The sequence below is a fragment of the Barbus barbus genome, assembly GCF_936440315.1.
Source record: "Barbus barbus genome assembly, chromosome: 24".
Classification (NCBI taxonomy): Eukaryota; Metazoa; Chordata; class Actinopteri; order Cypriniformes; family Cyprinidae; genus Barbus; species Barbus barbus.
This window is the reverse complement of record NC_136752.1, coordinates 14361985-14388743: the sequence shown is the minus strand read 5'-3', so window position 1 is coordinate 14388743 and position 26759 is coordinate 14361985. Positions and strand designations below refer to the sequence as shown.

At 36.2% G+C, this 26759-nt stretch overlaps 1 protein-coding gene across 1 annotated transcript; it reads right to left on the bottom strand.

Annotated features, from left to right (window-relative positions):
* Nucleotides 1-806: 806 nt before the first annotated feature.
* On the bottom strand, nt 807-26759 carry LOC306843878 (vascular endothelial growth factor receptor 2). The gene is made up of 30 exons (XM_079375575.1): nt 26481-26759; nt 24188-24284; nt 23806-24020; nt 23217-23338; nt 21782-21950; nt 21393-21529; nt 19782-19974; nt 18991-19108; nt 18709-18881; nt 18426-18582; nt 13676-13787; nt 12990-13098; nt 12541-12885; nt 12175-12321; nt 10999-11130; nt 8679-8785; nt 8164-8299; nt 7118-7222; nt 6915-7028; nt 6679-6767; nt 6241-6409; nt 5119-5210; nt 4890-5012; nt 4684-4795; nt 4481-4580; nt 3923-4028; nt 3233-3375; nt 2857-2941; nt 2521-2606; nt 807-2430 (listed from the first exon to the last, which is right to left on the bottom strand). The coding sequence occupies exons 1-30, from the start codon at nt 26542-26544 to the stop codon at nt 2214-2216; spliced, it is 4074 nt and encodes a 1357-aa protein (XP_079231701.1). The 5' UTR covers nt 26545-26759; the 3' UTR covers nt 807-2213.

Genomic DNA, 26759 nt, shown 5'->3' with positions numbered 1-26759 from the left:
CTAGTAGTCAACATTTGAAGTGGATCAAAACATTTTATCAAAGTTGTCCTAAAACTAAAACAATACCCGTTCTTGTCTTAAGACAACTTTGATGAACTTTTTTGATCCATTTCAAATGCTGACTATTGACGTAGAAATTTTCTGCTCTATTTCTTGGTCGCTATTCAAATTTATAAATTTGTGATGATTATATGATCCTTTGTACAAATGGTCTTGATTTCACTGAAGCTCAAGGTGCTCATGTTAAATCGTGCTGGGCAACATGTTGAGATTAAAGTAAGACAAACTGAATACTAAGACATTACTAAATTCATGTCAATTTTACATGAAACAACAACAAAAAACTAAAATTTGATCAAAGATTTGATTTTTTTCACTTTTGTTCATAACGTTGTTTCCTCCATGGGTGAGACACGTGATCAACTAACCTAGTTTTTCACTATTATTAATACAATGATAAATGTAAACAATAGCTGGATGAAAAGTAAGGCCCAGAGCGCAGATCTCACCGCACTTTGATGGCCTTGTGTATGCTATTCTGGACAGCCATTTTGAGAGCAGCACTCCTAGGAAAACACCCAAGGCTGTGTGAGCATTGTTTCCTCAGGCCCAAGTGTTCACACCCACACATGCACAAAAATACAAATGCATGAAAGCCAAAATGCAATTTCTCAGGCGCACACAAATAACTGGAGATACGAGTGCATTGTCTCGTCAGGGTCACTGAGAAACAGATACAGGAAGAGAGGGGTCACAAAAGATCGGCGCACTCTTGTGCATGCAAACACGCACACAATGTTGTTTTTAACTGGCAAGAGTGTTTATTTTAAAAAACTAATTACATTAATGGACGTGTAACTAAATAATATAATCATAATGGCAAAATACTGACAGTTTTCTTACAAAGACAAAGAAGGCCCTCATTATAAACTGTACAATCAAAAGGCCAACCGAGAAACAAGGCTGAGAAAACTAAATTCAGACAGACTGTTTGTTGCTTGGGGAGAACAGGTCTGGTCACAATATGTTTAGATGAAGACAAAAAAAAATGGAAAACATTCACGCACTCAATTGTCTGACATTTCAGTTGCTATTTCCTGTGTGGTAGGAAGAGGGCATGCCTTTGCTCAGGAAGTGGCGTGGACACACTGAGAGACCACTCTTGGTCTGCAGTCTGTGTAAACATGATTGTATGGCTAAGGCTTTCTCACTCTCCAAACTCCCCTGACATTTAGAAGAATAAAACTAAAACATACATCTTATCGGTTCCAAAACAGTCTGCTCCAAAATAATATATTACATTTATTTCAAAAAGGGAGTATGATAAAAGAAACAGTTAACAGTTCAAATGAGTCAGTGGTTCTTTTACGCATACAATTCCGAAAGAAGCGATAACCTCAATGGAAGCTCGACAGACAATTTAACAGTTTGTTGTTTTTGAATGATGCAGTCATGTAGTTGCGATATTATGAGTAACGGCAGGAAAAACCTAATAGGGGATGAAAAGTGAGAAGGTTGCTACTCATTTTAGGTTGGAAGTTGTCCTTTGGCTGTTCTGTCACATGAAAGGAAAGTTCACCAAAGAAAAAATTGTCATTTATGCACCTTCATGTTTTTCTAAACCTATATGACTTTCTAAGGAACAAAAAAAAGTTGTAATCTACCAGATTGCAATGTAAGTGGATGGTGACTGATGGCTGACAAGATCCAAAATGGAGCATCATAAAGAGCAGCTTGGCCCTTATTTAACAGAAGAAAGAAAGTCAAACAGGATTTAGAAAGACATGAGGGTGAGGAAATGATGTCCAAATTTAATTTTTGGCTGAACTATTACATTAAAGATAGTTGAAAAATGAACATTTCAGTTTCATCATTTACTCTCCCTCAAGTTTTTCTGAACTTGTATGAGTTTCTTTCTTCTGAACACAAAGGAGGATATTTTGAAGAATGTTGGTAAGCAAATTGCTGGCACCCATTGATTCTATAGTATTTTTTTTCTTCCATACTATGGATGTCAATGGCTACAGTCAACGGTTTGGTTACCAACATTCTTCAGAATATCTTCTTTTATGTTCAGCAGAAGAAAGAAATTCACATGTTTGGAACAACTAGAAGGAGAGTAAAAGATCAAACTGAAATGTTCATTTTTGGCTGAACTACTACATTAAAGTTCTGAATAACAAAGAGGAAGACTGTTTAAAGCTCTACAAATGTTAAACTGGAGGTGCACTATAACGGACCTCTGCGCTGAACTTGTCATTTCTTTTGGGCAGTGGAGGTTTCATCCGAATGTCTCTCTTCAGGATCATCTCCTCGTTGGCGTATATAGGGGCTTCTGCATCATCAGAGTGGTACCCGGACTGATAGCCGCTCGTCTGATTGGACGATTCAGATGCTAAAGACTCCTTGCTCTTGCATCGCAGTAGTGGGCTGCAGATAAAAGCATGATCGAACGTGTTTATATGTTCGTGAAACTGCCTTGGTTTGTAGTTCTACTGAGATCAGGATGAATAATGTCACCTGAAATTAAGTGGTCTTTGCACTTGCCGATCCAAAGCTTTCATTTGCTCACGTGATAAGCCCACACCACAGTCTGTGTGACCGTTCTGTACAAAGAAAGAGCTTTTAAAATTGACAAGTCAAAATTATATTTTTAAAAAATCTAAAAATCTAAAATATTTATAAAATTATAAAGAAATATTTCATTTCCTGAATCAACTTGACTATTTAATTACACCCGTCAAGATAATCTATATTAACTGCAGTTTCATTTTTTGCAGGAAAATTTCTCATTTCACTGAAAGTGTTTTTGGATCATGATGAGATCCGAGTTGTAGTATCGTAGAGTTTATTTACCATTACAGCAGTGTGCTCCAGGGGAATGTTCACAAAAGTAGTCATACTTATTGGCACACCGCAACTGTCGATCTGCTGTGGGAACCTGCCAGGAGAGGCATGGGTGGGACCATTGTTGCATTAGTTTGTCAAAGGAGAGGTTAAGCACGTTATATCCATAAACGTCAGATCTTCAATGTTGTGTGGACCTAACAAAAGTCAGCTAACTGGGGTGGGGATAAGTATCGGTGCTTGCAAGGATAGAAATAAAGCGGATTCTTTTCAGTCAGTAATCAGATTTGAGTCAGTAATGCCAACAACTGCACACACACACACACACACACACACACACACACAAACAAACCACCAAACTGACTGAGAAGTTACTGTAACTAACCCCAGAGGTGGAGCATTGTCATAGTGGACCTGGTCCTCTTTGTTGCCTGCATAGAAATCTCTTTTCGACGTCACACTGAGGTGAGGAGCCCCTGATTCCTCTTCCATCTCTCCGTTTGTCAGAGGGATGTAGTCCTTTCCATCCTAAAACGCAGGTAACAAAAAAAAAAAAGTTAAATTAGAAGATTTCAATTTTGTCACATTAACCATGTTCCATTACATGCTGCAAAAACTCACTTTATTCCTATTTTTGTCATTTTCCAATAAAAATATCTAACCATTCAAATTTACATGAGATGTGAAATTGCATAAGATCTTTTTAGACTACATTTGGTAATGGTTTTTAAAGTTTAAAGTTTTTAAAAACTATAACTGAAATATAGCAGAAATGAAGTAAAATCTAAATATTAGATACACTTAAAAAAAACATTAAAGTACTAAAATTAAAATTAAAATGTAAGGTGAATAGAAATACAAAAAAACTGATAGAAATGAATGAGAAAATAATCATTCAAAATATAAATGGAAAAAAAGACTTAATATATTAATTTACTATATTAAGTAAATGCATCTTATTGTAAGGTCATTTTAATGTAAAACAAGACAAAAATATTTATTTATTTAGCTATGTCTCAATTACTAAAAAAAACACATGAATGAGACAAAACATATACTTGGAGTCAACTCTAACCTGTTGAGCGCTAGCTTGTAGCAGATTGCCTAGATGCTCAACTAACTGAGTAAAGGTTGGCCTGTCTTTGGGTCGATCAAGCCAGCAGTCCAGCATGGTCTGGTATCTAGAAGAGACGGGGTTGATTACATTTTCAGGATTCAGATCCTCCATCGCCACATCTCTCATTTCAAGAATAAGAATAAATTATATCTGCTATGTAAACAGTATGAAATAGTATGAAAGTTAAACAAAATTGTAGGTACTAATACTTCTGCCCATTTTCCACTGGAAACACTATCCCCCGGTTTCGCAGACAAGGCTTAAGCCTAGTCCTAGACTAAAAATGTAAATCTGAGCTGTTTCAACTGAAAGAAACTTGCACTGACTGATCTTAAAACATGTCAGTGCCTTTGTTTTTTCTTAAGATGCACACCAGTAATGTTTTTTTCTAAGGCAAGGTTATAAAAATTACTTAAATGTCCTAACTGAACTATGGCCTAATCCTGGTTTAGGCTAAACCCTGTCTATTAAACCGGGCCTATGACTGGCGAGATTAAAAGTGTGAAGTATATTTACATCTCAGGTGTGGCATAGTCTGGAGCTCTCATTCTGGTTCCCTCCTTTAGTCGCCTGCAGAAAGACTCATCAATGCATACACCCGGGTATGGAGACGCACCTGCACCAAAGAAGATGGGCCATCAGGACATTTCACCCTATTATAGTAGGTTTATGCTGTTTAATAAGATCAGTGTTCATGTTAATATCAAATATTGTGTTACCAAGTGAGAAGATCTCCCAGAGCAGAACACCAAATGACCAAACATCACTCTGTGTGGTGTACACGCGGTCAAAGATGGTCTCAGGAGCCATCCACTTGAGAGGAAGACGAGCCTGTGATGATAGAGAGAAAATGCTCAAGTATAAATGGGTCTATTTCGCTGAACAAAAGTTGTCTGTTGTCTGTGTGTGTAGTAAGAGTCCTCACATCTCCTTTGCGGACGTAATCAGGGTCTTTATATACGTCTCTGGCTAGCCCAAAGTCACATATCTTCACCACGTTGTTTTCAGAGAGTAGAATGTTTCTGGCTGCCAAGTCTCGGTGAATACACTGCAAACACAAAGTAGCATTATGACTGAAGCAATCATCTTGAATGAATTGTAAACATTAATGAACAAAGTACACACACACACACACACACACGTTTCAGTTTTACCTTTCGAGAGGCTAAGAACTCCATGCCTTTGGCCACCTGGAAACTATAGCTGATGAGATCCTCCATCGTCAGGTGATCCCAGTCTGAACTCTCTATACATGAGCAGATAACACAATAATTTTTTTTTTTTTTATATGAAGATTTTAGGTTAATATTTAATGCACGTATATGTGTAAAACAAAGTGCTGTAAGTGTTATTGCATTCATTAGTTTTATTAATTATTAATTAATTAATTAATTATATTATAGTTTAATTAATTATAGTTTTATTATTAAAAAAATATATTTTTATATTTAAGTATTTTAGTGTAATTAGTATTTAAAATTTTCATATTTTTTCAAATAATGTGAGCTCATTTAATCTGCCTAATAATTAGAAGAACTGTTAATAAAATTATGCTGTTTGTTTATTTATTTTTATTCTGCAATTAATTTTATTTGTACTTATTAATTTATAGTGTGACAAATCAATTTTTACAAATATTCCATGTATTTTCTCAAATAATATTAGCTCATTAAAGCTGCCTAATAATTAAAAGAATTATTAATAATATTAAAATAATTATACTGTTTGTTTATGCATGTATTTATTATAAAAATATTTTTTAAATTTATTTAGAGTGTGACAAATACATTTTTAAAAGTACAAATATTCCCTGTAGGTTTTTAAATAATGAGCTCATTATAGCTGCTTAGTAATTAAAATAATTATTTAAATTTTATATTCTAAAAGAGAATATATCTTGAATCATACATCTAGCTACATTTGGTAAAACATTTTTTAAAGTAAAAGAAGTTTATAACAATTAAAATTGTTTTCGGTGACTGAAATAAAGTTGAAATAGTGTAAAATCAAAATATTCGATAAACTTAAAAAACATTGGCAACTAACTGAAATAAATAAGTTGGAGTAAAATATGAATAGATATTAGTGCTGTCAAATGATTAATCGCATCCAAAATAAATGTTTGTTTACATAATGTATTTGGGTGTACGGTGTATATTTATTATGTATATATAAATACACACACATGCATGTATGCATTTAAGAAAAATGTTACGATTATATATATATATATAGTGTATCTCCGTCCAGATACAGTACAGACTGATATATTCTACCTTGTTCATCCTGCAGCTGGGTCGTGGAGGTCTGTTCTCCCATCCTGGTGCACATGGCAGTACCAGTGCAGATGTCCAGCCGAGTGCTGGTTCCCAGACCCAGATCCCCCTCATGCAAATCCTTTTCCTGCTGCACCTCCCTCCTGCACGGCATTCGTGGCGTTCGCTTCTGAGAAACACAACACGTGTGGATCAGTTTCCCTTGTTGTCAGGGTCAAGAATGTTCAACATATCACTAAAATCAGGTACAGTTCATAACACCTTCAAACCTGAACAACATTTAAAGGCCATACAGTTGGCTGTTGCCCAATGTCTTACATAAGGCACCCGAATCAATCTGACCACATCAGAGGACATTGTTAAAAAGAGGAGCAGAGATCTTCAAAACTACATCACAGCCTGATTTTACTAGTTGCACTAGGTTATGATGGAATTTACCTTGTAGGGACTGTACTCTCCTCGCTTGCTTTTTAAATAGCTGGAGAGGTTACCATGTTTACAGTACTCAACAATCACCATCAATGGTCCTGAAGTAGGAAAGAAAGAGGAAGAAGAGGAAAGGCCTTTAATGTGGGCACACTGTGTTCTTCTCATCAATGCACAACTACTCTGTGGCATTTGTGACACGTTTCTTACTATGACTTGTTTTTTGAGGGTTTTAAAGGGATACTCACCTCCTGGTTTGGTGCAGGCTCCTAGAAGGTTGACCACATTGAGATGGTGACCAATATGGATAAGGATCTTCAGCTCAGACATCAGAGCGCGGTACTCGCTGGTGGTAGCGCCCTCTGTTGGAGATTGATAATGCTGCTGTCAGTTGTGTTATGAAAGATATGTGCAGTCAGTTTATTAAGGCCAGTGATCAGATGCCTCATACCCTTGAGCATCTTCACTGCTACTGTAGTACAGGTGGTGGCCTTCTCAATACCATATGCGGTCGCCTCCACCACTTGACCAAATGCCCCTCTGCCCAGCGGTTCTCCTGGAAAGCATTGTATTACACATTTGTGAACACTTAAATGTCCATTTATAGTACCATGTTTGTGAAAATATTTGAGCTTTTTGAAGAGGTTAAATTGTGACTTTAAAGATGTCAGAAGCCTAAAATCTGATGTTGATTTTGGGCAAGTTATGATATGCCCACCTCTCCAATCCCCAAGAAGAAAAAATATGCATAATATATGTTCCATAACATTTTGACACCCAGTTATAATGATACTAAATTAATGCATTTGCTTATATTAGAAAACAAAGAAAAACAACAATGATCATTCAAAATTAAATACACACAAATTCAAATAAATATAGATAATACAGATAAAAATATAAGACTACATAATATATAGATAAATATAAAATACAAATATCTAGCTAGCTATAAATAAATAAAATACTACACAGATTAATACATAAATATATATATATATATATAAATATCCCTTAAGTATAGTATATGTTGGTCCAATGATATGATTCTTGCTTGTGATTAATCCTAAAATCAAAACCATAGTCCAATTAACCATCAACTAACAAAATAATTATATAAATAAATATTATATAGAGAAATAAAAACATATCACTGAATGTGTTACTTAATATACTTTGGTCCAGTTGTATAATTCTTGCATTTGATGTTAGTAGTCCCAGATTTAAATGCAGATTCCAATTAACAAACAAACAAATAAATGCTACTCCAAATTAATAGATAGCAACAGATTTTCTGTTCTAGACCAACATGTTGCATCTTACAAGGTCTTCCATTAACAAAAGGGATTTAATGTAATGAACTAATACATTAGATCTGAATAGGTACACTCATTAAATTAAGACAGAATGTTTCTATTGAATATAAACATTTTTTTTTTAAATGATATATATATTCAATATAATATAAAAGTTTGTTTAATCAAAAGTACTTCTCACCTAGCTTCAGTCTGTCACGCGGGAATTCCCACTTGTTCGCATCATAGGTCAGTCTCTCACAGTGCTCATTCATTGGCATATCATCTAAATCCATAATGATTGACAGGTAGCCAGTTTTCAGATCTCCTTCATTAGGCTGCGAGAGAGGGAAGAGGTAGGGATGGAAAGGGTGAGCATGGCTGAATGACAAACACAGTGCAAGACCTCAAACTTTGTCCAGCTTGAGTCTCCCAGAATCAAGCCCTCATTATAAAAGTCACCCACTAATGAGTTACTGGAAGCCACTATCATACTCAGAGGCAGAATTAAGGCTGGGGTACAGCAGGACTTGGGCCCACGGCTGGCCGGTGTATGTGACGCATCGCAGCAGAATGTGGGCTGAGCATACAATAGAGATGACGTAAGCCAAGTACGGGTAGTCAGTTTTGATCAGTCAGGAGAGCGAAATGTGCGCCTGTGCGTGAAAAAGAGAGAGGGGAAGCAAAAAAGGAAAAGGGAAAGAGATGGAATGTTACCCGCTTCCTATTACGGATGACGCAGACGATGAGGAGCCAGAGGAACATGGCGATGACCACGGCACCAATAGGCATGATCAATTCCACATTCATCTTTTCTTCTGCACCTATGAGATGGGTCACATAATCAATCACAAAAAAAAAGATGACAAAAGATACACGATTTAACCAATAGGTAGATAGATAGATCATCATACATCACAACAGCAATAACTTCTTTAAATATTATTTTAATAAATATTAAAAGGGTCATATTATGCTTTTTCACTTTTTGAATTTTAGTCATGGTGTAGTGTGTATGTTTGGGCATAAAAAGATCTACAAAGTTGCAAATCTCAAAGTCCACTCCAAAGGGAGATATTTAGTTAAAAAAAAACTTTAAGAACTACAACATCGGCTCGTTTGGCCTACACAGTTGTTTTCCTGTATTTGTGATATCATTAGAATACGGCCCATTAGAATATCATTAAAATAAATCCCGCCTACGGAAATTCGAATGCGGGTGGAGAGAACGCTTGGTTGAGCACTGCACGTCTCAAAATCGAAAACCCGGTGTGGGTGTTTTTATATCACTGTACTTCTGATGGAAACTGACTGTCTTCAGAAAATTTTGGATGTCATTTTCATTTCATCTTGGGACTATGGTATAAATAAATTCAACTGTATGACAGTTTCACTGCAATTAATTTTATAATGTTAGAATTAAAGAACAATAAACATAATACATATTACCGTTGTACATCTGTACATAGTAAATGCAGTTATTTTTAAGCTGTTGTAGACATCCTATCTAAAACGTAATTTAGCCAAAAAAAAAAACAAAGGTGCAAAGGTTCTGCGTAATCCTCTTGTTCAATATTCTCGAGGTCTGAATTGATATAGCGACGAACATGTTGCTTTGGCAAGGGGCGGGGCAGTACTGAAACACCGTCTAAGCTGTTTGCCAGTCACAACGCACTGGGACAGCTAACCAATCACAGCACATTTCGTTTTTCGGAAAGGCGGGCCTTCATCAAACCCAGAACTAATCGAGTCATTTGTGCCAGGCTGGGGAGAAAGGTATTGTAATAATGTAAATGTGAAAAATAATGAGTTTTTCGAATCACCAAGCATGACAGCATGTTGTAGTACACCCCCAAAACAAAATCAAGACTTTATAAAAGAGCATAATAGTACCCCTTTAATATCAAAGACATGAAAAGAATTGGCATCTGTGTCTGTTTGGTACAAATTCGGCAAAAAATAAATAAAAAAGTCCTGTTGAACTAGATAAATATATTATTTCGGAGAGGAGCTAGAAAAGTGCCTCTTCATTTATATTAATAGCAAAGGGCACAAATTGCCTGGAAGAACTATTTGTATGCTGCTGGGCGTGTGTCATGGCTACAATAGCAAGGAATGTGAATTGTTTGCTGACCTGATATTTCATCCAATCAAAATAAGACCAGGAAAACTGAATCACATTAGATGAAAAGTAGCATGTTCTCTTTTCTATTTTAGAACATGCAACTACATGATCACTACATGATTTAATTTATTTATTTCTCTCTTCTTATCTTTTACTCTTTGTGGGAACAAGGGTGTTAGTGAATGTTTCGTTGCGACAGTCAGGCGACAGTTGCCTTTGCAGTGACAACAAGAAACAGTGATGCCGAGAAACGAGTCACGTACACACTGAGTATGTCTGTTATTTGTGGGCCTTTGCGCTCTCTGTCCTTTATGTGTGTGAGGCAAGAGGTGGAACCATACAAAGATGTAAGTGACTGGGAAAAATGTGTGTGACAGAGTGATAGAGAGAGAGAGAGGGTGGGACGCTCCTCTCTTCTTTTGTGTTCTGGGATTTTGCTTTGTTTTCTTTAAGCACTCCCTAAAGGATGTACACTAACAGAGCCCCCTTCCTGACAGACTAAAAGAGAGATATTTTTGCCACAAAGCCTTGATTACAACAAAATCTCAATGAGGATAAAAGTCAGTGGGAGACTGAGCTTGCCTCACAAACTTGACGCGTTCGGAGAATGTTTCCTCTGAAAATGGGGTGTTTAATAGTGTGTCTACTATGTGATGTTTACATGTTGAATTTTGGGGTCAGTAATTTTTTTTTTTTAAGAAATGGATAGTTTTATTGAGCAAAGATGCATTCAATTAAAATAATAAATTAAGCCTCAGTAAGCATAAGAGGATTCTTTCAAAAACAAATTACATTAATGTATTACACAACTTCACAGAAAAAAAAATTGTTTAAGTCCTACTGCCCTTTCTTTAAAGCTGCAAACCAATAAAATAAAATAAATCAAGCAATGAGTTTTGTTTACACACTCACCATCTACAGTGATACGAGCCTCGTGAGAGTCACAGCCTTGCTGGTTACACGCTGTACATATGTAAAGACCACTGTCCTCTTTTTTCACCCGTTGGATGGTTAAGACACGATTTGACTGTTTCAGAATCACACCTGACAACAGAAATGCATGAACATTACGGTCACTGTAAAAAATGCTTTGTCAGGTAGCCTAATTAATGTGCTTCGTGGCATAACATCTAAACTGGTTTTACTCAAATCAATAAATATTATTTAATATAAATGAATGCACTTGACTACAACGGATTATAATTCATTTTAAGGGACAAAGACATAGCTTCTTAAGGTAACAATTGCCTATTACAGCTTTATACAGTGTATTTCCCTAAAGTTGATTGATATTTAATTTGTGTGACATGCAATAACAGCAGCAATATAATTGACATCACTGGTTTTGTTTGCTCTGATGGAACCCAGATCTAAATGAACAGGTAGCTATGACATTTGGAATATTTGTCTCAAAAATGAGGGGAAGAGAGACCTAATCACCTCTCAGAGATTAATTTGTCTGTAAAGCACACTAAAACCAAACTGATATTTTTATAAAAGATTCAGCTTACTTAAACAATAAATTAATTTCTTCTCAAGCCTGAGAATTGTGGTCAAATACAAAGAGTTCAGATTATTTAAAATTAGATTTCTCTTCAACACGTGAATTGATATCCTCGGAGTAAATTGCTTCATAGTATAAAAGTAAAAAAATCTGAATCTGTGGCCATTATATGCAACATGATTTCCTGTGAAATCGGTCAACTCCAACTATCCAAAATCTGCATTTGACATGTGGCAACCAGTGTTGACTCATCAACAGTGTTGTTTTAGTATTATTCATATACTATTATAATATTTTTTAATATTTTGTATTGCCCCATTAACTTTTTTTTTCATTTGTTTATTTTAGTTATTTGCTGAGGCAACATTTCTCCTTTTCTTTATAATAGTCCAAAAAAAATTTAAATTGTTAATGTAATATTTATCTTCATTTAACTGCAAATGGCAAAAATCCATGCAAAAGCTGTGTAGTGTATTCCAACCCTAAGGCAACTGCAAATTGATAATACTGTGGATATAGAGAGTGTTGTTTTTTCTTGTACCTATAATATTTTTGTACTTCTATAGAGGTTTTGCGTTGCTCACCTGATCCCTCCATGACAGTCTGGTTGTCTTTAGTCCAAACTATAGTAGGGATTGGTGTGCCGGACACTTCACACACTAGAGTAGTAGAGTCGCTCACATTCACTCTCTGGTCAGTCAGATTGGTCACAATTCTTGACATCTCAAGAGCTGCAGAAAGATATAAACTGATCGGTGATGTACATTCAAGCTTGTGCAAGGTTTCTGCAATATATCCCATCTGAACACATGTAACCTGAGCAATGCAACTAAATATAGTCTATAAAGTGTGCAATTTCTGCACCACTAGCATCACCAACAAATGAAATTACACAAATAATGACTGTTTTCAAACAACAAAAATCACTCAGTGTAAAGCTATGGACTAACCTCTGAGTCTGAGTTTGTGAAGTAAGCAGGTTCTCTCACTGGTGCCCACATTCTCCACTTGGCAAGCGTACAGGCCTTGGTCCATCAATGTGGCATTGGGTATGGGCAGGTCCAGTGTTGCATTGGTGCCCTGCAAGCCTGATATGGTGACATTGGTCTGGTGGAGAGGCGACAGGGTAAGGGTATCACAGGGCACGGCTGCTGGAGAGGCATCAGGGTTGGCTATGTTTGTTACCCGATACCAACGCAAGTTAGAGTACAGCAGTCGATCAGCTACACAGCGCATTACCACATCCTCTCCCTCAATAGGATTGCTGGAGGGGAGGACGCTTAGGTTGAGGAAACCTGTGATGAAGACAAACATCAAAAGTTCAGATTTGACCACTTCTTAAAATTTGATTGCAATTATTTAAGTTGGGACGCAGAGTGAAGACTGTGTCAGCACTCACGAGCTACTTGAAACACAATGACCCGCTCTTCTATTCCCATCTTATTGGAAGCAATGCACCTGTAGAGAGCATGATCAACTGCTTTCTGGATCTTCAATGTGCTGATAGTCTATTGGAGAACAACAGATCATCAAAACAATATCGAAGGCAGTGGATGATTTAAAAAATATAATTATAGCCAGTCACCCTGATTAATCATTAATGCAGTGGGGTCCAAAAGTCTCAAATCACTAGTGAAAATCCTTCTCTTTTGCCTCTTGAATTTGAGTGAATGGTTAAATTGAAAAATGTATGTGAATTTAGAAATGGTTTGTGCCTCTTTTGCTTTAATGATAGCCAAACTCATGAACTCAACAAGTGTGCTTAAAACCTGATGATCAAGTTCTCCAGCATCATTGTGATAACCAATAGACCATCTTAAGCTTAAAATATTTGACCATCTTACAAAGCACTTCATGCTGTACATTCACTTATTTGATTAGTGACCTAGAAATAGTGCAGAATCTTATTTTATAGTACAGGCTAACATTTATTTGCTTCACATTTATTACCAGGTTTAAATTAGATTTTGAATCATTCTCAGACTTTTTGACCAAGCAGTATATTTTGTGTTTAGAAATAGCTTTGTGTGTTCAAAGGCTGAGCTGAACACAGCATATAGGCACAGTACTGGAACTGATGTTTACCTTAAGAGAGCGTTCAATGACAGATGTGGGACTGATGATGGAATTCTTCCCTGTGTTATTGGATATCTCCCTCCACTTGTCACACTTTACCACAATTTGGCCTGACTTAGGTCTATGAAACATAATAGCATGATTTACCAGTTTTTTTGCAGTCAAAAATCTCATAAAACATTCAAAAGTAATACATTATTTTCACATGGTAACACTTTATTTTAAGGACCAAGTCTCACTATTAACTAGCTGCTTATCAGCCTGCATATTATTGGCTGTTTATTAGTACTTTTAAAGCACATAGTAGAATGCCTTATACTGCATGACCATATTTTAGATCTCTTAAACTTACCACATACCTAAACTTAACAACTACCTTACTATTAATCTATTAATAAGCAACAAATTAGTTTAACAAGGGGAAAATCTTAATTAATAGTGAATGTGTTCCCTATTCTAAAGTGTTGCCATATATACACGTATATACACACACAGTCATGGCCAAAAATATCGGCACCCTTGCAATTCTGTCAGAAAATTGTTCCAGTCGCAAATGTTTTGGTATTCACGTGCTTATTGTTTTTGTTTATACTGCAACAACAACAAAAAAAAAAAACAGAAGAAAAGTCAAACTTGATAAAATTTCACACAGAACTCAAATGTACTGGACAAAATTATTGGCAACCTTTTCAAAATTGTAAGAAACAATAGCTTTTCAAGCATGTGATGCTCCTGTAATTTGTATTTAGACACACCTGTGGCAAGTAACAGGTGTGGGCAATATAGTAATCACACTTGCAACCAGTTAAAAATGGAGAAAAGTTGACTCAGCCTGAGTGTTGGGTGTCACACTGAGCATGGAGAAAAGAAAGAAGTGCTGTCTGTGGATTTGAGAGAAAACAAAATTGTGGAAAAACATGGACAATCTCAAGGCTAGAAGTCCATCTCCAGAGATCTTAATGTGTCCACTGTGCGCAATATCATCAAGAGGTTTACAGCCCATGGCACTGTAGCTAACCTCCCTGGACATGGACGGAATAGCAAAATTAATGAAATTACAACGAAGGATTGTTCGAATGGTGGATAAAGAACCCCGATTAACTTCCAAACAAATTCAAGCTGACACAGTCAAGAACACAGTCAAACATGATGGAGGTTCAAATATGTTTTTGGGGTTGCTTTGCTGCTTCTGGCACTGGATGCCTTGACTGTGTGAACGGTATCATGAAATCTGATGATTACCAAAGAATTTTGGGGCGCAAAATAGTGGCCACTGTCAGAAAGCTGCGTCTCCACAAGAGGTCATGGGTCTTCCAGCAGGACAATGACCCAAAACACACTTCAAAAAGCACTCAGAAATAGTTACAAAATGCGCTGGAGAATTCTGAAATAGCCAGCAATGAGTCCAGATCTGAATCCGATAGAACACCTGTGGAGAGATCTCAAAACACCAGTTGGGAGAAGGCATCCTTCAAATCTGAATTACCTGGAGCAGTGTTGGGGAAAGTTACTTTTAAAAAGTAATGCATTACAATATTGCGTTACTCCCTAAAAAACTAACTACGTTACTTTGCTACTTTTTATGGAAAGCAAAAATGGGATTAGATACATTTGTGTTGTTTAACATATTTATTGCAGGTTTGCGTCATGTTCTGAGTTTGCATTTCACGGTTTTAAATCATTTTGACGAAAACTAAATCTGTTGCGAGTGGGATGAATTAATGCACATTCACATTTAGTCTAGAACAGCATGTTCACACAGCGCACTCTCAGTCAATAAATGGGAAAAAAGTAACTGGCGTTACTTTTCTTGTAAATTAAAAAGAAATGCGTTACTTTACTAGTTACTTGAAAAAAGTTATATTATTACGTAACTCATGTTACTTGTAATGCTGTAATGATTCCACTGAAGGCGAGCGTAGTGATGAACCCAAGTGCAGTTTATTTACAATGGTGATTTCCAAAATACAAACGAAGGCCCTGTCCACACGAAGACGGGTTTCTCTGTATACGCGTACATTTTTTACCGTATAGGCGTTTCGTCCACACAAGCCGTTTTCATGTTTTCGTGTGGATGGCGAATCCGTATATTTTCTGAAACGATGACGTCATCAGCCCACGTCTCGCCCCTAATCAGACACCGCTACGTCACATAACAGCGACAACAACAACGACAATGTCAGACTACGTGCCTGTGTTCGTGCTGCAGAACCTACTGAGCTCATTAGTTTTATTAAAGCAAAATCTTCTGCTTTGTGTGTTAGTTTATATTCAGCGCGCAAGGTTTACGCACATGGTCCAAGTCTTCTTCTCTGTTTTTTTTGTGTATCTGTGGCAGAATTACAGCGCCACGTATTGGTCTGGCATGTGTACTACATCGTTTTCAGTCGGTTTCAGTGATTCCGTGTGGACGCAGATATTTCCTGAGACGACTCCGTGTTTGCGTCAAAGACAAGGCTACTTATAACAAACAGTGCTGGTCACATGACATGAAACAACCAATGAAGACATGACACATAGAACAAGGGAACCAATAGCAAGAAGACATGAGGGCAAGGGAAGCGAGACATAAACAGGAACCGAAACTAAACTTCAAAATAAAAGATATGAAAACAAGAACATGAAACAAAACCCAAAACAGACCTTACAAATGCGTTACCCCCAACACTGACCTGGAGCAGTTTGCAAAAGAAGAGTGGTCCAAAATTCCAGTAGAGAGGTGTAAGAAACTCACTCATGGTTACAGGAAGAGATTGATTTCAGTTATTTTTTCAAAAGGGGGTGCTACCAAATATTAAGTTAAGGGTGCCAATAATTTTGTCCAGTGCACTTTTGGGGTTCTGTGTGGAGTTGTATCATATTTTACTTTTCTTCTCTGATTTTTTGTGTTGTTCCAATGCAAACAAAAAAATAAACAAACATGTGAGTAGCAAAACATTTGCAAATATATATATATATATATATATATATATATATATATATATATATATATATATATATGTATGTACGTGTCATGTATGTGTATTTTTCTTTTATGCCAAAAATCATTAGGATATTAAGTAAAGATCATGTTCCATGAATTTCAAATAGTTGTATCTCAGCCAAATATTCTCCTATCAAATCACACATCAGTGGAAAGCTTGTTTATTCAGCTTTCAGATGAGGCATAAATCTCAATTTAAAAAAAAATAACCTTATGACTGGTTTTGTGGTCCAGGGTCACATACAATTTTCATATATAGACATTTTTTTAGACAAACATTTTAACAAGGACATGGGGACCCATATCTCAAAAGAGAACACACAGACAGAAATAAACACTTCTAATTATCTACACATCTCCAGCAGGAACAGAAAACACCACACGGAATCAACAACAACAATGCACTTATTATTAACAGTCTAAATTTAGACCATCCTATAACTGTCTCCATTCCTCTCTAATTCCACTTCTGCCACACATATTTATGAGCAATGAGAATTATTATATATGTCAATAAACGGGCATTGGGTTTAGATTTGGGTTAGACATCAGCACCTCATGTAGGTCAGCCATGGGAGACGAAACGGAGAAAGACCGGAAAAAGGAAAAAGAGATGGAAAAAAAGACAAACACAAAAATAGGACCCATAAAAGCTGTAATGAAAGCTGAGGGCGAGGGTGAACTCTTGTTAGTAGGACGCAGTGACAGACATTGTGTTATTTTCATGTTTGATCAAGGACACAGGATTTGAATGTGTCTGCTTTTAGAACAACAGGAAGTTGTGATGAGGACTACGGAAGTAGGTGAGGGTGCAATCTGAAGATAAGGCTCGCGTGATCCCTGGCCCTGAATGCTCATTACATGATCACAACATCCTTGGAAGTGATGTTCTGTGAATGCAGGCTGCCAATCAAAGTCAGAATTCAACTAAAGCTCACAGGAGCTGATTTCTTAGTATAGCAGGTCTCTCTAACCAAAGCACTAATACTGGCTGCCCAATCACAACAGTCGTTTCAGGATGAATGCCCATTTAGAGCAAAACATGCTAATGAATAGCACTGTGGGACACACTTAAACACCAGGAACAAATATGCTTGCACAGTTCTGATACATCTTCTCTTGGAATAAAACTCCCAAAGCACTGAGCAAACAAGGACATGCAAACATTCTCATTCCATGCATATTTTGTCAGCAAAACAATGACTAATGATATTATCATCAACTTAAACAACACAGTAACTGGCTTCCCCACACAAAAACAGGAAGAATATTTAATTTTTAGTTTTTTTAAATGTTGCCATGTAGAGGAGTATGATTTTGACAGGTTTTGTTACAGGCAAATTTGTTTGGTTTCTGCCGCCTCCTAATAGCAAGCGGTTTGTGAGGTCAAGAAGAAATTCTGTTTTTGCTGTGATTTACTCTGTGTTTTAGCATTTGCATTATACTTCTTCCAGATGAATGCACAAATGAAAAATATCATGAACAAATTTGTCACACAAGAAAAATATTTACAGTAATATAAACACAGACCAGATATAAAAATAGAGAAAAGAGAGAACAAGAAACATACTCTACATATGTTTAGGTATACTGGTGTATGTGCACTATGTCACACACAAGATATTATATTTTTTTCTCATAATATAGTACAATATAGACACATTTATCTGACATTAAGTTTCTATTTTTAACAGTCTACATTCTTGGCTGTATTACACAGGTTGCACTTGAAGCAAAACAAGAACATTGCATCAAATCATGTGACATGAGACTTACAGAAATCTGACTGGGCAGTCCTCTCTGGGCATCCACTGCCATTGTATTGTGACAGGGCTGGATCCTCCGCTAGCTGTGCATCTGAGTGTAGGGCTACTGCCGTACATGTGAACATCCCGATCCAATGGGACTTCCTTCTCAAAGATCTTAGGGTGAACTGTACATATAAAACACACAAGTTAACACACTAAGAGGAGAGGAGAGGAGAGGAGAGGAGAGGAGAGGAGAGGAGAGGAGAGGAGAGGAGAGGAGAGGAGAGGAGAGGAGAGGAGAGATTCATTACCATTAATCAACAGTTGAAATGTTCTTCTCTGCTCCTCCTTGGTAATCTTATTTGTCATGACAACAGTGTAATTCCCAGCATCCTTCTCTGTGACCCCATATATAGTTAAAGATCCTCTGTTGGGCTTCATCCTGTACTCATCCTTCCACACTATCAGTTGATCATTTTTATACCTGGATGGACAAGAGTGAAAAGTTCAGTCTGACTTGCACAATATCCTAATCTATTCTTTATAGGTACTTTAAATAATATATAATATAATATAATACATTAATCACTTACCACTTGACAGAGGGCTCTGGATAAGCATAATATCTAACCAGGATTTTTGCCTCTTCCTGGCCAGCAGTTGCCTCCACTATCTGCAACATCTGATCATAGAGCGCTATAAATGGTTTCTCTGAAATATCAATTAATATGTTAGCATAATGTATTAAATATTGTTTTATGTGTTATTGTATTATTTGTATTGTAAAACATATGGGATTTATGCTATCATATTCTACCTATGCCAGCAGCATATAACTGGCTTAGGTGTGCCAGCATCACTGAAATATAGATGCTTTCAATGATATAATGCTCTCTATTGTTTAAAGGGATAGTTCACCCAAAAATGAAAGTTCTGTCATTAATTACTCACCCTCGCAAAGAAAACATAATTAACAAATTTATTCAACAATTTCTTCTCTTCAAGCGACGTGAAGAGCCTCTTGTGAATGGCGGCAGATTGACACGCAAGAAAAGAAATCGTTGAATAAAACTGTTATTTTTGTTTTCTTTGCGCACAAAAAGCATTCTCGTGGCTTCATAACATTATGGTTGAACCACTGATGTCACATGGGCTATTTTAAAGATGTCACAACTCCGTTTCTGTGCCTTGACCATGGTAGTTCTCTCGCTGTCTATGCAGGGTCAGAAAGCTCTTGGATTTCATCAAAAATATCTTAATTTGTGTTCTGAAGAAAAATGAAGGTTTTATGGGTTTGGAACGACATGAGGGTGAGTAATTAATGACAGAATTTTCATTTTTGGTTGAACTATCCCTTTAAGTTGGTTTTTCTAAAAGCACTTACCATAGACGATGAGGGATGCTTGGGCAATCTTCTGCATCTGACCACTAAAGGCTGTGCAGATGTACTCTCCTGTGTCATTTACAGTTACATTCTCTACGATGAGAGTATTGGACAGTTCTAAAGAGTTCCACAGCTTCTTCTTGTAGGACCTGGTATCATAGCGTGTCTTTGGCATTGAGCTGTTGACGCCTCTCTGCAGGAGGAGAGAAGCGGTTTAAAATCAGCCAGAGAAATGCATGATGTTATTTATTGCAATCCAACCAGAACTGAGCTGGACTGGGCTGAATAGAATCGAATTATAAAAATATGAAACATATCAAACTGAGATTATGATTGAAGTGTCTCAAGCAAAACATAAATGTCACAGAAAAGATTAGCTGATGATAAATTTGAAAGGAATGTTCTGGGCATGTGTTACATAATGTAAGTTACCATAGAAATATTAGAAAATATTACAATTTAGAAATGTATTCTATACACACACACACACAGACACACAGACACATACACTGCCCTTCAAAAGTTTGGAAACACCCCTGGCAAAGTGTGGTTTTGGACAATATCAGCATAAATCCTTATCATTTTTTGGTGCAAATACATTACAGTAACTTGACATTATCATTGAAGACCAGCAATAAAACATAATAATGGCAATATATACGTCACAGTCAGACATGCCCCTTTGCCAGCTGTGATGCCTGGTTACTGGTTTAAACTTGGCCCAGGTTTTTAAAAGATTTTTGGGTCAGCACACCTTAATACTGTAGCTTCAACAATTGATTGCCAATTCAAAGTCAATGTTTGAATAAACTGACAGCACGGATGCCCAGATTATGCAGAGCTGTAATAGCTGCTAATGGTGGATATTTTGATCGATCGAAAATTTACGTTTTTTCTATGTAATAAAATATGTTTTCGTAGTTTGTGTTGTCCCTTATCAGTGCAAAATGATCACAAATTAAAAAGGATTCATGCCAATATTGTCCAAACCCCCACTTTTCTAGGGCGTTTCCAAACTTTTGGAGGGCAGTGTACATATATATTTTTCTACAAAAAACTTAATCAATAAATACTGTTATTTTGAACAGATTGTTTTTAATTAAATGTTTTTAAAACATTTTTTACACAAATATTAAATAGCACAACTGTTTTCAACATTGATGATAATAATAAATGCAAATCAGCATATTAAAATGATTTCTGAAGGGTCGTGTGACACTGAAGATTGGAGCAGTTGATACTGATAATTCAGTTTTGCCATGACAGGAATAAATTGTAAATTGTAAAATACGTGAAAACTGGTATTTTAAATTGCAATAACACAGTTATATAGGTGAAGTTCTAGTTATTTGTCACCATTTATGGTTCATACATCAACAGAGGCAAGCTGTCACACACCTGCTATCAAAAAAAAAGACCTAACAGACAGCTTTTGTTTAGACTGTTTCTGGCTGTTTTTCATCACCGGACATTGTGAACTTATGTAGAGAACAGGAAGGAGACAAAAAAAAAAAAAACTGTCCAGTTTTTTTCTGTGGCAATCAAGATTATGTCACAAATGCTGAAGACTGAGGTTAATTTATATTAATCTTTTCTGAATAAGCTACTGACCTTCTCATGAGGGAAGGTCCACTGAAAATCAATTCCCACATTGAGTTCGGTATGAGCGGTGCAGTTTAGCATTAGCCTCTCCCCTACCGTTAGCTTCTCATGAAGTGGACTGAGGGTGAGGTCATGGATCTTGTATCCTGCGGAAGAGCGAAGGGGAGTAAGGGACGTGCTGGGTGGAGCATTGTTCTCTTAAGACCAGGGCAGCTGATCTCACACCAGACTGCTCTACAGTCTCAACAAATGCTATCCTGCCTCATCAAAAGCAATTTTATAATTTCCGACATGCTTGCAAAAAGTCAAGATGCACAAACCATGGTCATATCATATTTCTTAATAACAGAACTTCATGCAAATAAACATTTTATCTTTTTTTTTTTTTTTTACCTTACCTACGACAGCCACAATGTAGGGTGATGACTGATAGGTTTCATTTCGAATAGTGGTTTGGCAGTAGATCACCCCAGCATAGCTGACCACATCACTAGGCAGGATGAAGCCCCTCTTGCTATCCCAGATTACCTCTTTCCCATCAGTGGCCAGTTCTTTTACTGGATACTTCTGTTGAAAACAAACACCATAAACATATTGTTCCCATCACATCACCAGCACTGAATCACAAAACAACAGAGATCTTGACAAATAAACTTTAAAATATTAGTATAATATTTTAAAGTTGCATCTGTGATATTTTTTATGAATTGGTAGTCAACAGATAAGGCATTTAAATAATGTCCATTAGAATTTTTTGAAAGACACTAAAGCCCTGTTCACACCGAGAATGATAACTATAAAGTAGGTTACAAAATAAAAGTTTTTGTTTGCATAATATGTGTGTGTTCTGTGTATATTTATTATGTATATATAAATCCACTATATGTGTGTGTTCTGTGTATATTTATTATGTATATATAAATCGCATCTGCTGCTTTAAATTCTCGAGTTCGTTATCGCAGGATGGATTCTGATTCGTTGTCAATGTTGGGTTTGTATCGTTCATCAGCTGGAAAAAATAGTTCTGAAAGTGATTTCAACGATATCGTTTCTCTGTGCCTTTATCGTTATAGCTGTGGTGTGGACTCTACTATACTTTAATACTGAGAACGGTTTTTAGAACTATATCTTTATCATTATTTATAGTTATCGTCCTTGGTGTGAATGGGCCTTAATACTTTTATTACTAAGTGAGGAAGAATTCAATTGATCAGGTATTTATAATGTTTCAAAAGATTTCTCTAAATGCTGTTCTTTTGAACTTTCTATTCATCAAAGAATCCTGAAAAACATTTTCCACAAAATATAAAGCAGAACGATTAAAATCATCTTTGATAATGATAAGTACAGTTTCACAGTACAGTACAGAGCAACAAATCAGTATATTAGAATGATTTCTGAAGGATCATGTGACACTGAAGACTGGAATAATGATGCTGAAAATTCAGCTTTTCATCACAAGAATAAATTATATTTTAAAGTATATTCAAATAGAAAACTGGTAATTAAAATCGTAATATTATTTCACGATATTTCTGTTTTTACTGTATTTTTGTTCAAATAAATGCAGCCTTATAATGAGACTTTCAAAAACATTAATAAGAACTAAACTTTTGAATGCTAGTGTAATTAGTGTCATAAAACCAGAAAAATTAACTGGTTTTATTTAGATCAAAAATATTATTTAACATCACTGAACTATTCTTAACACAAAAATGATGCCAATGAAAATTTACGTTTAGATTAAACAGAAATAGCTCCTTAGAAATAGAAGGTAACATTCGCAGGTTACCAATGTAGGGCAGGAGAAAATGTGTGTGTACAAACACTCACTGTGTACAGTGTGACGTCTAGGTTCTCCACAGATACCAGACAGGGAATGACCACCTGTTCTCCCTCACGAATGAACACCACATCATAATCTTGAACCATTCGGACAAATGGCATACGGTAATCTAAAAACATAAGCATGTATTGTATATTTATCTAACAACAAGATATTTATGAAAATACATGCAGAAAAGATAATGTTGACAAAATCATGTATAATTTGACTTAACTCTTCACTAAATACAGCAGTACTTGCAAATTGTTATGCACATTTGATCAAGTTTCATAGGTATGGAATGAAATAAGTTCACCAACAACCCATTTCCAATATTTTTTCTGTCTGGACAAGGCAGGAGTTTACTGCTATTATGGTTGAAAAGGGAAGTAAAATGTGGTGGTTCCACCAGAATGAAGAGGTTATAAAGTTTGAAGAGGTCAAGAGGTTATCCTGAAGGATAACAGAGGAACACATTTTTGTAACATTCCAACTCTCTCGCTCCCACTTTCTTTGAAAGAGAGTGGGAGACCGGATCAGAAAGTTATGAAATACATGTTCATCTGTTTGTTGAAAACTTACACATGAAAATCATACCTTGTATGAAGACATACACAGATATAGAAGTCTTTCCATCCTCTACAGGCAGGTTTTTATAGAAGCAGCGATATTCTCCCGTCTCATTGGCTACTGCTTTGGAGAGCGTTAAAGTGCTACAGAACAGTCCGTTGCCACTACAGTCTGTTGTGGTGAGCCGGGTTTCAGAGCGGGTTCGGTTGTTAGGTGTAGACCACTCCAGGATCTGACGTCCCCTGTGTAACAGATTGAAAAGACAATGTTCAAGCAAAAATTACATTGTATAGCTCCTGTTTACCATAAAAATTAATAGCTAACAAAAACAGCACCCTTCTGGGGAAAAGTAGCTTCAGAATAAAAATGAATGAAGACAAAATTGCTCTTCTCCAGAAGCAAAGCTTACCTGCATGTGATCTCCAGTGTATCTGAAGCATTGATCTTGAGAGTCTTCTCAGTGACGTTTAAGGTTGGAGGATCAGGCACAAACCTAAGCTCTATTGCTATAAGAAAATATAGACTTTAGATCAACACTCACTCTGCCTCTAGATCAATTTCATATGTGCCATTTATTACAGGTGCAAATAACTTAAGTCTGTTTGGTTTTTTTCGTAAGTACTGGATTAAATTAAATTAACTACATGTGCTTACTAAGGTTACAGTTAGGTTTACGGTTTGTTGCCACTAGAGTTTTTTTGGAGGAAAAATAATCTTAAAATAAAATAAAATAATATAGTAAAAAAACAGATTAAACCAAATTCCTGCTATTTATCTTGTTGAGTTAGACCAACTTAAACCAAGAAAGACACAAAACATCCATTGCAAATTGAAATCTAGACAACATATCACAATATTTCACATTAAAACTAAACACTAGACAGTAGGACCACCATCCTCAGCATAATAAACCACTGTACATATGGCTGTAATATATTACAATAACCTCAAATCTAAATAAACTTAAAGAGGTACATGCACCTATAGGATCTCCCTAATATGGTTAACTTTAAGCCCAGAATAAATTAGTTCAATCCTAAACTTCACTTTATCTTCAACTTCATCTGAAAGCAGCTCCCTTTTCTCTTTTATCTCAAGTGCATTTGCAAAGAGAATGTGTGTCAACCATCAGGTTAAATCTACTGTATTATCAACCAACCACAACAAATTATCTTTGAAAATGGTATGTGCAGTTAAAAGAAAGACTGTGCTGCTCTGCCGCTCAAACTACTGCATGAGCATGGATTCAAAGTCAACTGGAGTGGTGGGACCGTGAATGCCTGTCCATAGCCTGGCCTGGTTTTACATTGGATATAAGGGATACAGACATGTAGAGTATGGCACAGTGCATTGTGGAATGGAGCAGCGTAATGTGGGACCCTGAGATATTTTTCCACTGGAACTGCAAGAGCAGCACGGAGGCCTGGATGTGTCAAAACAGGAAGCCTGGGCAGATGGGCTGGGGCCGGGCTAAATGGCCCCGTGCTCCAAAGCCTGAGGTGGGATTCCTGCTCCAGAGGAACTAGCTCTGGGAACGCACACACTCTTATGGGCACACACAATCATGCTAAAACACATGCACTCCATGGAGACTAACTTATTCAACTGTTTGTTTTAACATTTAAATTGCCAGGCACTGAAAGCATTTGAAACAACAATGGTGGTGAAGGCTTGATTGTATCTGATGAATAAGAGTGAACTGAGGGAATTACAAGATAAGGACAAGAAAGAATATCAAGTTTATTTTTAACTGTTCTAAAAGCAAACATCTCTCACTAGATCCTATTTGAAATCTTGAGACTATACATTTAATTTGAATAAGTTCAATGTAAGCAGTGATGAACTGGGGGAAGAAAAAAGGTTCCATTGATTAATGCACTTTTTATGTATTACATACAGCATTGTAAATACTGTGATGAAAATCAAAATCAAACAATAAATGCATTTTGCCATTTTATATTGAAGGAACTCTTAGTCTCTAATTTACATTTTAGTTACATTTGTAAATTCAAGGTTTTAAATTTTGTTTATAAATTTAAGCTCTGGTTGACAACACATCAACAATATTTAACTGTATTTCATGAAATAATATAACATACTGACTGTTCTTACAATAATATTAGAACTACATGATGACTTGCATCTTATCTAGCCTGACTCACCAACATCAATAGTAACATTAAGACAGAGCACAGAAAAGAACATAAGGAAAAATATACAAATGTTATTTGTGCTTTCTGGGAACGATATTTTATACACATATATATAACGCGATAAATAGCCTACTTTTTATTCATAAAAACAAAATGCTATTTTATCGTACTCTATAAAAGTTTTTTTTTTTAAACTATAGGCTATTTAACCTTAAATTAATCTGTAATTCAAACTGTTTTCATCTAAAAGACAACAGAAGTGAAATAACACTTATAAACGAGAAAAAACAATAACTAGAGTTGTTTCAAATCATTAACAGGTGTACAGTTTTCACAAGAAAATATTTGAATAGGGGTTTTATAGGCTAATACATAGAGCTAATATGAGGAAACTCTGCAGCGGCAACAGTAGCTATACGATCAATTAGGACTACCTATTAACAATACGTTGCCAATTATGATGAGAAAAGTAGGCTTATGCTGACGTGAGCATTTGTATATTTAATATCAGAGTGTGTGTTTGTATATTTAGAGACGCTTATATCATACCTATAACCAAATTGATGGTAACGAGGATGTCGACGAGAGAAAGCACATGAGATGTCTTTGCCATCACCCAACAGTAACGCTGGACCGTCCCGGCATGAAACCAAAATTCAGAAATTCCTTAACTCCTCATCACGATAATACGACACAGTTGTGCTCTTTAAAATCCTTTACCTCGCAGAGACGGATGAAGAACAGACTATGTATGTGACAGTTGTGAGTTTGACACTGAGAGAAACCTGTTGCGCGCTCACGCGTGACTGAAGTGCGCTGATAGAGAGG

Coding starts and splice junctions, on each gene's coding strand:
- LOC306843878 (XM_079375575.1), bottom strand. CDS start 26,544: ATGGCAAAGACATCTCATGTGCTTTCTCTCGTCGACATCCTCGTTACC. Junction 21,530..21,781: donor CTACATTGTGGCTGTCGTAG/GTAAGGTAAAAA, acceptor GCTCTTCCGCAG/GATACAAGATCCATGACCTC. Junction 12,886..12,989: donor CATTGTGTTTCAAGTAGCTC/GTGAGTGCTGAC, acceptor TCTTCATCACAG/GTTTCCTCAACCTAAGCGTC.